Source organism: Borostomias antarcticus (genome assembly GCF_949987555.1).
Source record: "Borostomias antarcticus genome assembly, chromosome: 19".
Taxonomy (NCBI): Eukaryota; Metazoa; Chordata; class Actinopteri; order Stomiiformes; family Stomiidae; genus Borostomias; species Borostomias antarcticus.
This window is the reverse complement of record NC_140252.1, coordinates 15,728,956-15,738,955: the sequence shown is the minus strand read 5'-3', so window position 1 is coordinate 15,738,955 and position 10,000 is coordinate 15,728,956. Positions and strand designations below refer to the sequence as shown.

Here is a 10,000-nt window from a genome sequence, read left to right as displayed (position 1 = left end):
CTTCGCCTTCATCTCTCCTCCTCCCTCTCTCATTTCTCTTCTCCTTCATCTCTCCTCCCTCTCACTTCTCTTCGCCTTTTTCTCTCCTCCTCCCTCTCTCACTCCTCCTCTCCTCCCTCTCTCCGCCCTCCGTCTCTCCGCCTCCCTCTCTCCTCACTTCTCTCCTTCCCCCGTGTCCTCTCCTCCCTCTTTCCTCACTTCTCCTCTCCTCCGTCTCCTCCTCCCTCTCTCACTCCTCCGTCTCCTCTCCTCCCCGCGCCCATCATGCTCCAGCTGAGAGCTAAATTGATTAGAACGAGGAGCATATGCTGTCCGGAAGGTGAACAACAGAGCAGGTCTATTTCTGGCGTAGGAGCAGCTGCTTCTCCGGTGCCGGCGTCCCGCGTCACAGATGTTCCCTCCGGCCCCGGGACGGTCTGGTCTCCACCGTAGGTGTCTCTCCGCTCTCTCCGAGGCAGGGGCCGGGAAGGGGGGGCCCCACGCGGGGATTAATCTGGGGGCCACCCCGAGGGGTTCAGGTTCGGGCTGGGCGCCCCGAGGGGTAGCATATAGTAAGTAAGTTTTATTTAGTAAGTAAGTTAGAGCAACGCCTACATCAGTACGGCCTCCAAACAGTCCGTTAATTTCATTTTGATTCACGCCACTTAAACCAACAAGCCAAAAGGGTTTCTTATTGAACAGTGGATTGCCTAATGTTATCGTACATGAAGGCATGTTATATAATAAAAGAAAGTTTGATTTGATGTTTCTGGCAGGTCCCAGAATGCACCTGGACTTTAACCATTAACACCATAACCAATAACTGTGATCATCTGCCTCCAGTTGGTTCATATCAGATTCTGGTATCGTAGCAGAGGTAACGAGAGACAGCAGCGGATCATCAAAGCACTAACTGTAGCGTGCGCGTGCACACACACACACACACACACACACACACACACACACACACACACACACACACACACACACTCGCACTCTGCTCTGCCTGTCGGCTCTGCTGGGTGGTATTGGATGCGATGTTCTTTGAGTGTTTTGCTCACAAAGAGAATGCCAATCACTTGTCTAAGAATTCACACTCGTTGTTTTTCCCTGTCGTCTCTCTCTCGTCCCCCCTCTCTCTCCCCTCTCTTTCTCTCTCTCCCGCCCCCTCTCTCTCTCTCCCCCCTCTCTCCCACCCCCTCTCTCTCTCCTCTCCCCATCTCTCCCCTCTCTCTCTTTCCCTCTCTCCTCTCCCCTCTCTCTCCCCTCTCTCTGTCTCTCCCACCATTCACCTCTCTCTTTCTTCTCTCTCTCTTTGCTGTCAGTGTGAGGCAGATCTAAGCTGTGGCAAGGTTTTCATCTTTGTCTCAACTCTCTCTCTCTCTCTCTCTCTCTCTCTCTCTCACTCTCTCGCTCGCTGTTTCCCTCCTCCTTCTTCCCTTCTTTCTTTCCCCCTGAAGAAGACGCCACAGCAACAAGCCCCCCCCTCACAGATTAGGGGCGCCCAGATCAATCGGCCAGCAATTGGGATGGGCCGATATTCAATAAATACAGGCGTGTCCCCCCCTGCACCCCACGGTCTCGCCCCCCCCCCCCGGTTCTCCTCTGCATCGGCCTCTCTGGGCTGCCCGGGGGGGGGGTTGCTGTGTGTGTGTACGACAGAGGCAAAGGAGCTCTCCTGCTCTCCCTCTCTCCTCTTTCCCAGGGCGTCATGTGGGCTGGCCCTCTGTGGCCCTCTGCTCTGCCGTGCCTGTCTCTGTATTGGGTTGATATAGAGGGGCTGGCCCTCTGTGGCCCTCTGCTCTGCCGTGCCCGGCTCTGTATTGGGTTGATATAGAGGGCCTCTGCTCTGCCGTGCCTGGCTCTGGGCTGATGCGTTGCAGTAGGCAGACAGGTCAGCTTTGTATTGGCTGCTTTGCTGCTGAATTGCTGCTGGTTTCCTGCTGACCACTAACCACCATCAGCTGGTTAGCTTAGGGTTAGGCTAATATGATAAACCCATCAGTTGGAAAGCAATAAGTTTACAAAGTATACAAAGCGTGCACAGATACACACACGCACACACACACATGCACAAACACACATGCACACACACACACGCACACACACACGCACAAGCACACACACACACACACACACACGCACACACACACACACACACACACACACACACGCACACACACACACACACACACACACACACACACACACACGTGCGCGCGCATGTCCGCCCTTGATGTGGGCTTGGCATGTGTGTCTCTGATGTTTGAACAGGCTCTGGATAATCCACCCTGCCTGTTTCAACACAGCGAAGCCGAAGCATAGTGCTCACTGCCTCAGTGTGTGTGTGTGTGTGCGTGTGTGTGTGTGTGTGTGTGTGTGTGTGTATGCGTGCGTGTGTGTGTGTGTAAGGATAGCAGTGAGTGCTGTGCGATTATGTGTGTGTGCAGGGTCAGTCGGACTGACAGGTTAGAGAGGATCAGCTCTCAGCAGGAGGAGAGAGGAGTGGAGGAGGAGAGGAGGAGAGGAAGAGAGAGCAGAGGAGGAGTAGAGGAGAGGAAAAGAGAGCAGAGGAGGAGTAGAGGAGAGAGGAAGAGAGGAGGATACGGGGAGAGGAGGAGAGATTGGGCCTCGTTCATCAATATCTTCCTAAGTGCCGTTCTTAAATTTCTTCCCAAGAACGTTTCTAAAGAAAGTCTTATTTCACGACGTGTTCGTAAACGGACGGATGAGTTCGCTCCTGCCTTCTCATAACCATGAATCTCATGGTTTCGCGAATTGAAAGCACGCGGCTGCACACCCGAATTAGCACAGGTAAAACAACGGCGAACGCCAGAATCTTGGAAATGGCGCAAGTGGAGTTTAAGGAGAAATGCTTCGTAAGTACTTTGTCCGTGAATGAGGCCCGTTGTTCTCTCAGGTTCAACGCAAACATGGTGACTTCATCGCTTCCTTCTGCCTCTTCTCCTCCTTCCTTTCTCTCTCTCTCTCTCGTCGTTCTCTCCTTCCATCCTCTCTTCTCTCCCTCCACCCCCCCCCTCCGTCTCTTATCCTCTGTCCTCAACTCCTCTCCCTTCTTTCTCGCCCTCCACTCGCTCTCCCTCTGTCTTCCCGTGCCAGCCGCCGTCTCTCAGCTCCCTGCCGGTGCTGCCAGTTTTCCCAGAGTCCTCTGGGGCCGCGCCGTTGAGTGTTCACATCATAAACGACTAACACAACCCCCCGGCTGTCATCGTCTGCCAGCGGCAGGAAGTGTGGCCGGACGCGGCGCCCGGCACGGCTTTGGCACGGATCGGCCGGATTCACGCCACCGCCGAGGACGCCCGCGCGTCCGTCGGAGTGAGACGGAGCGTTAATGGGGGGGGCAAAGTGTTGGGTGACGTTGGTCGTTGGCAGGCGGTGGCGGCGGAGAGGAGGCCTGCGTGCGGTGGGGGGGAGGCTGAGTGACATAATCACCGCAGCCCGGTGACATTTGAAAGGCCACTTCCTGTGTGTGCGGCTTCCTGCGTGCTGGTCCTCAAGAAGACTCCCCCCCCCCTCCTCATCTCTCTCTCTCTCTCTCTCTCACACACACACACACACACACACACACACACACACAGACACACACACACACCGGTCACACAATATCCAGTGTCAGCTCGCATTACACTATCTCCGGCAGCCAGCCAGGGATCCGAGGTGGGGGGCTGGCGAGGGGGGCTGGCGAGGGGGGCTGGCGTCTGCGCCATTAATTCCGAGTACTACAACCGCGGTTTTCCTCCCCGCGCCGACCGACGTTTAATCAATTCCTGTCATTGGCTCTAAAACAGAAGACGGCCGCGCTCCTCGCCGGCTATAGCTCCGCCCCCCCCAGGTCCCCGCGGACAACGCCGCCTCTTCGTCTTGATCGATAACGTTTGTGACTTTCCTAAGTTGCCCAGACTCTGGTTTGTGTTCGCTGGAGAGCGAGGGAACGTCTGGCGAGTGAATGAAGAGTTTCCCGGGCCGACCTCATCTGTATGCATGAGCGCGCCCGACGAGGCGGCTACACGTATCAATCATGCTACGTCGCATCTGTGGGAGGACTCGCGACCTTCCGGGGTTTTCTGCTGACACACACACACACACACACACGGCGGCACGCTCACATGTTGGCCTGCACACTCACTCACCCACTTACTTGCTTAATCACACACACACACACATGCACACACACACACACACACACACAGACGCTGCTCATTGCTTTGCGCACACATCCCCGTCATTAGTTTCAGAGAGATTGTGGTGGGGTCGTTGTATACGTCATCAAACATTCATCAGATGCAGCTCAGGCCAACATGGCCGTTTGTCCACCGGCTCGTCCGGACCGATCTATCGATAACGCGGAGAAGCCACGGTGACCGATCCCCGGTGATCTCGATCAGCGCTCGAACAGAACCCGCGGTCGATCGATAAAACTCGGACGCGCCCAGGTTCACCGTCCAGTCTGTCTCTTTTGATGAGGAGCCTCCATTTGTCAAGATAAAACCGCTAACGTCTGACGCACACACACACGCACACACACACACGCGACGCGGTGCGGACCCAAGCTCTGGGCGTGCAGAGAATAATAATGTAAAAAAACTTTATTCGTACAGCGCCTTTCATACCAAAAAATAGCAGCTCAAAATGCCTAAGTGCTCAGCAGAGAGGTGGGGGTGGGGGGGGAGGGCGCTAGTGTTTCCCGCGGAGCCGGAGCGGACCCGGGCCGGAGGACGGAGATGATTTACGAGGCGTCGAGAGGGGTGAGGAGGCGGGGGAGGCGGATGGAGGATGAGGGGAGTACAGGGTCACCCACGGGGGAGGGGGGGGGGTTCCCCGGGGGCCGGCGATGGTGGGTAGGCTGCATGGGAGAGAAAGAGAGAGAGAGAGAGAGAGAGAGAGAGGGGGAGGGTCAGACTCACCGTGGAGACCAAGTCCTAACTGGGACAAGCTATGTGACACCCCATATGGCGTGATGGACTAACTCTAGCGTCGCCCCTCGCTGGGGTACACACCTCGCCTCTCCTCCTCCTCCTCCTCCTCTTCCTCCTCCTCCTCCTCCTCCTCCTCCTCCTTCTCTGTCTTACTTTGCTTTTCTCTGCATTTGCATCATTTCCTCTCCTCCTGTTGTTCTCATCTCCTGGATTCTGACACCTCATACCCACCTCTTTATCTTCTCCTGTCAAAGTCTACCCATTAATCTCACAGACTCCCTGCCTTCTTCAAAGTCTGTCTCTGTCTTTCTCTCTCTGTCTCTCTCTCTCTGTCTCTCTCTCTCGCTACCTCTGTCTCTCCGTATCTCTGTTTCTCTCTCTTAACCTCTTTCTCTCTCTCTCCCTACCCTTTCTCTCTCTCTCTCCATATCTCTCTGTATCTCTCTCCCTACCCTCTTTCTCTCTTTCTCTCCCTCTTTCTGCATCTCTCTCTCTACCCTCTCTCTCTGTTTCTCTGTCCCTACCCTTTCTCTCTCCCTACCCCCCCTCTCTCCCTCTCTCTGTCTCTGTCTTTTGCTCACGCTTCTCATCTCTCTTTCTTTCTTAACTCCCTCCTCCTCTCCATCTCCCATCCTGCTTTGGTGTACTGAACCCCCCCCCCCCCCCCCTCCCGGGGCGTAGCTTTGCCCCCCCAGGCTAGTAGGCCACAGCTCAGGGCCGTTTCTAGGATTCAAAGACATTAGGCACTAAGGGAAACGCATCAGGTGCTGAATTTGAGAGTGAGTGTAACCTGTGGCTCACAGTGTCGCTCTCAGAGTCAAGATCCACGCTCATTCATTCACTAATCCCCTCCTCGACAATTGGTATACTTTTCTTAAAAAAAAAAAAAGCAGCAAATATCCATAATTTCATGGACTTTTCACGACCGCAAAGTTCCAACCACTGCCACTGCGTTCTGTGGAGCTGTTGCTCTCAACCATGGCTCAGAACTCAAGACTGACTGACTCGTCTTTTTTAGCCTACGAAATTCAATTTACTGCTCAATTTGAAGTCAGCGATTTCAGTATGGGGGAGGGGGGATATTTGGTATCTATTTTTTCCCTGGTGTTTTTGTGTGTTGGCTGTAAGCCGCTGGAATGTCTGGTTGAAATGTTGCCCTTCTCAGTCCCGTTGTCGCATTCCGCTCGCTCATGCCAAACAACAGTCCTTTGCTGGTCCATTCACTTTTCCGTCAAAATAAATCGGTGTCGGCCTAGTTATTTACAAGTGTCAGATAAACATGAAACTTCACTTACCTAAGCAAAAGTGTCTATTTTAACAAATGCTGGGTTGAAGCTTCAAAGCACCGCCACCACCACAGAAGAAGACTACCTCAGAAAAATAATTTCACTCGGACAGAACGTGTCTAAATAAGTTATTTAATGGTAGCGCCGAGGCTTCAAAACCCAGCATTTGTTAAAAAGATCCGTTTGCTTAGGTAAGAAAAATACGAACATTACAGGAATCATCAGTATAACTGCTTCAGCCACTGACCGCTACCATTAATGTTATGGAAGCTGCTGCTAGTTGTGAGCCCATGAGCCCATGAGCTTACTGGCTATCCCGCTCTCATTGTGCTGGATTTGCATTGGAAGCTTTGGAACTGATGTGTCCAGGTGACAAGACCCATCTTTATTTATCAGACATTACCGTCCTACCAGTCCCGCACAGAAACAAGCCAGCCAACACACATAAGCCAGGCTTTACCTGGCCTGGTTGTTTTGAGGGGGGGGGGGCAAAAAAGGTTCGGGGTTGGAGGAAAAACACCCCTAGCGACGCTCCTGCCACTGCTCCAGCCCCCGAACCCCTCGGAGAGCCGCTAAAGGACAATATATATTCAGCATTTAAATCAGCCACGGCCTTGGACCTCACAGCACAGTTGAGTTAGCTGTGACAGAGACCGAGTGCTCCATGCTGCCCACAACTCCAGGCCTGCCTGTCCAGACACTGCTACCTAATACTGGGGAGAGAGAGAGAGAGAGAGAGAGAGAGAGAGAGAGAGAGAGAGAGAGACGGACGGATGGATAGATATACAGAGAGAGAGGATAAGGAGAGAGAATGAGAGAGAGAAGGAGAGAGAGGGTAGGGAGAGAGAGAAAGAGAGAGACAGAGAGAGGGAGGGAGGGAGGGAGAGAGAGGGTAGAGAGAGAGAGAAAGAGAGAGACAGAGAGAGGGAGGGAGGGAGGGAGAGAGAGGGTAGGGAGAGAGAGAAAGAGAAACAGAGAGGGGGTAGGGAGAGAGAGAAACAGCTAGAGAGAGACAGAGAGGGAGGTAGAGACAGAGCGATAGCAGTGGTATGCCAAGAAGCTCTCCGGTGGAATAATCAGTGGGTCTGAATGAATGAAAGGTTGAGTGATCCTCTGATACTCTCTCACGAGCTGATGTATAAAGACTGAGAAACTGAAGACACACACACACACTCTCTCTCTCTCTCTCTCTCTCTCTCTCTCTCTCTCTCTCTCTGTCTCTATCTCTCTCATCTGCTCTCCCTTGTTCTCAGGACAGTTTCAGGCTCAGTCAGGTTATCCTTTTGTTGTGCTGTGTGTGTGTGTGTGTGTGTGTGTGTGTGTGTGTGTGTGTGTGTGAGAGAGAGTGTGTGTGTGTGTGTGTGTGTGTGTGTGAGAGAGAGTGTGTGTGTGTGTGTGTGTGTGTGTGTGTGTGTGTGAGTGTATGTGTGTGCCAGTGTGTGTGCATGTGCTTGTTCTTCCCACTGATGGTAAAGCTGGAGACCTGCCCAACCCAGCAGCAGTTACGGGCTTTGTAACCTATTCTCATTAACTGACAGCTTTCTATTTCAGTTATTCATTTCGTATAGCAGAAATCCAGGGTTGTTGAAGCAGGGTTCTGTTTGAAATACATGATTTAGTTTCTCTTCTCCCTCACTCCAACCCTGACACCCCCTCACACACTAGCTCCACCCCCTTACATGCTAGTTGCCCCCGTCACTCACACTAACACCACCCCTCTCATAGTAGTCCCACCCCTTCTCATGCTAGCCCCACCCCCTCACTCACACTAACCCCACCCCTTCTCATGCTAGCCCCAACCCCTCACTCACACTAACCCCACCCCTTCTAATGATAGCCCCACCCCCTCACTCACACTAACCCCACCCCTTCTCAGGATACCCCCACCCCCTCACTCACACTAACCCCACCCCTTCTCATGATAGCCCCACCCCCTCACTCACACTAACCCCACCCCTCACTCACACAAACCCCACCCCCTCTCATCCTAGCCACGCCCCCTAACTCACACTAACCCCACCCCCTCTCATCCTAGCCCCGCCCCCTCACCCACACTAACCCCACCCCTCTCACACTGTAGCGCCACCCAGCTGTCAGGCTGGCCCCAGCGGCCTCCAGCACCACCAGGCTGGGAACACACTGATTTAACAGATCTGCTTCAGCTGGGTACAAATACCACTTTAAATCACGTCAAACGCTGAGACAAGAGGCACTATTGATTAAGATGTCGGCACAGATATAGCTAACTCCGTTTCTTTCTCTCTGCCCTCTGTGTGTGTGTGTGTGTGTGTGTGTGTGTGTGTGTGTGTGTGCAGCCCCTGCCAATGCCCAGATCGTGCACTCTGGCCAGGCATGTGTGGTGAAGGAGGATAACATCAGTGAGAGGATCTACACCATCAGAGAGGGAGACACTCTGGTGCTGCAGTGTCTGGTCAAAGGACACCCTCGACCACAGGTAACACACACGCACACACACACGCACACACACACACACACGCATGCACACACACACATGCACGAACGCTCTCACACACACACACACAAAGAGAGAGAGAGAGACAGAGAGAAAGAGAGAGACACACACACGGACAGACAGACAGATATACCCACCCACCCACACACACACACACATGCAGGCACACATGCACACACACACACACGCACACACACACACACACACACACGCATGCACTCACATACACACACACAAAGAGAGAGAGACAGAGAGAAAGAGAGAGACACACACGGACAGACAGACAGACAGATATACTCACCCACCCACCCACACACACACGCACACACGCACACACACACACACACGCACACACACACACACACACACGCATGCACTCACACACACACACACAAAGAGAGAGAGAGAGAGAGACAGAGAGAAAGAGAGAGACACACACGGACAGACAGATATACTCACCCACCCACCCACACACACACGCACACACACACACACATACACACGCGCACACACACACACACACACACACACGCCACCATTTACAAATTGGGTTGAGAAAACAAATTAAAGTGAACAAATTCAATCTCCATAGCGGGTTGCAGAAAAACACATCTTGACGAATCCACACCAGGAAATAGCAGGGGTTTGATAAGGAACTACTCCATATTCTGTCAGCTTCTCCATTGAAGCCGGTTCCTTCTGGGCCAGAGCTGACTGTATATTTAAATAATTATGATATTGGTCCTTCTGGGCCAGATCTACTGTAGCTGTGCATTTAAATAATTATGATATTGGTCTTTCTAGGCCAGAGCGAGCTGTGTATTTGAATAATGATGATATTGGTCTTGGTCTGTGAATGTAGAACAATCATAACAAGATTACATGCACTATCAGAGCTGGGATTGTCCTGGGGCCAGGGTGTTGAGTGTTACACTCCTTATTATGTGTGTGTGTGTGTGTGTGTGTGTCATTGTGTGTTGCAGAGATAAAAAAAATAAATAAATTGTGCGTGGAAGGTTGTGTGTGTTTTTCCATGATGAAGAATTAGGGCAGGGAAATTGCATGTGTGTGTGTGTGTATGTGCGCGCGTGTGTACGTGTGTGTGTGTCTGTGTGTGTGTGTGAGAGAGAGAGAGAGAGAGAGAGAGAGAGTGTGTGTGTGTGTGTGTGTGTGTGTGTGTGCATGTGCATGTGTCTGCTAGTGTGTGAGTGTGTGTGTGCATGTGTGTGTGTTTGTGGCTAGTGGAGAAACCGCCATTCAACTCCTTCCAGCTTGGCAGGGGAGACCTGGCATGTCATCACCAGCCTCCATTAACACACACACAC

At 52.7% G+C, this 10,000-nt stretch overlaps 1 protein-coding gene across 1 annotated transcript in view; it reads left to right on the top strand.

Moving 5' to 3' along the window:
* Window positions 1–10,000, top strand: part of mdga1 (MAM domain containing glycosylphosphatidylinositol anchor 1) — a gene marked incomplete at both ends in the record, with an annotated part of 122,936 nt that overhangs the window by 15,271 nt on the left and 97,665 nt on the right. Inside the window, 1 exon segment of the mRNA XM_084453362.1 lies at window positions 8,518–8,657. Within this exon segment, the coding sequence (XP_084309488.1) occupies window positions 8,518–8,657 (140 nt within the window).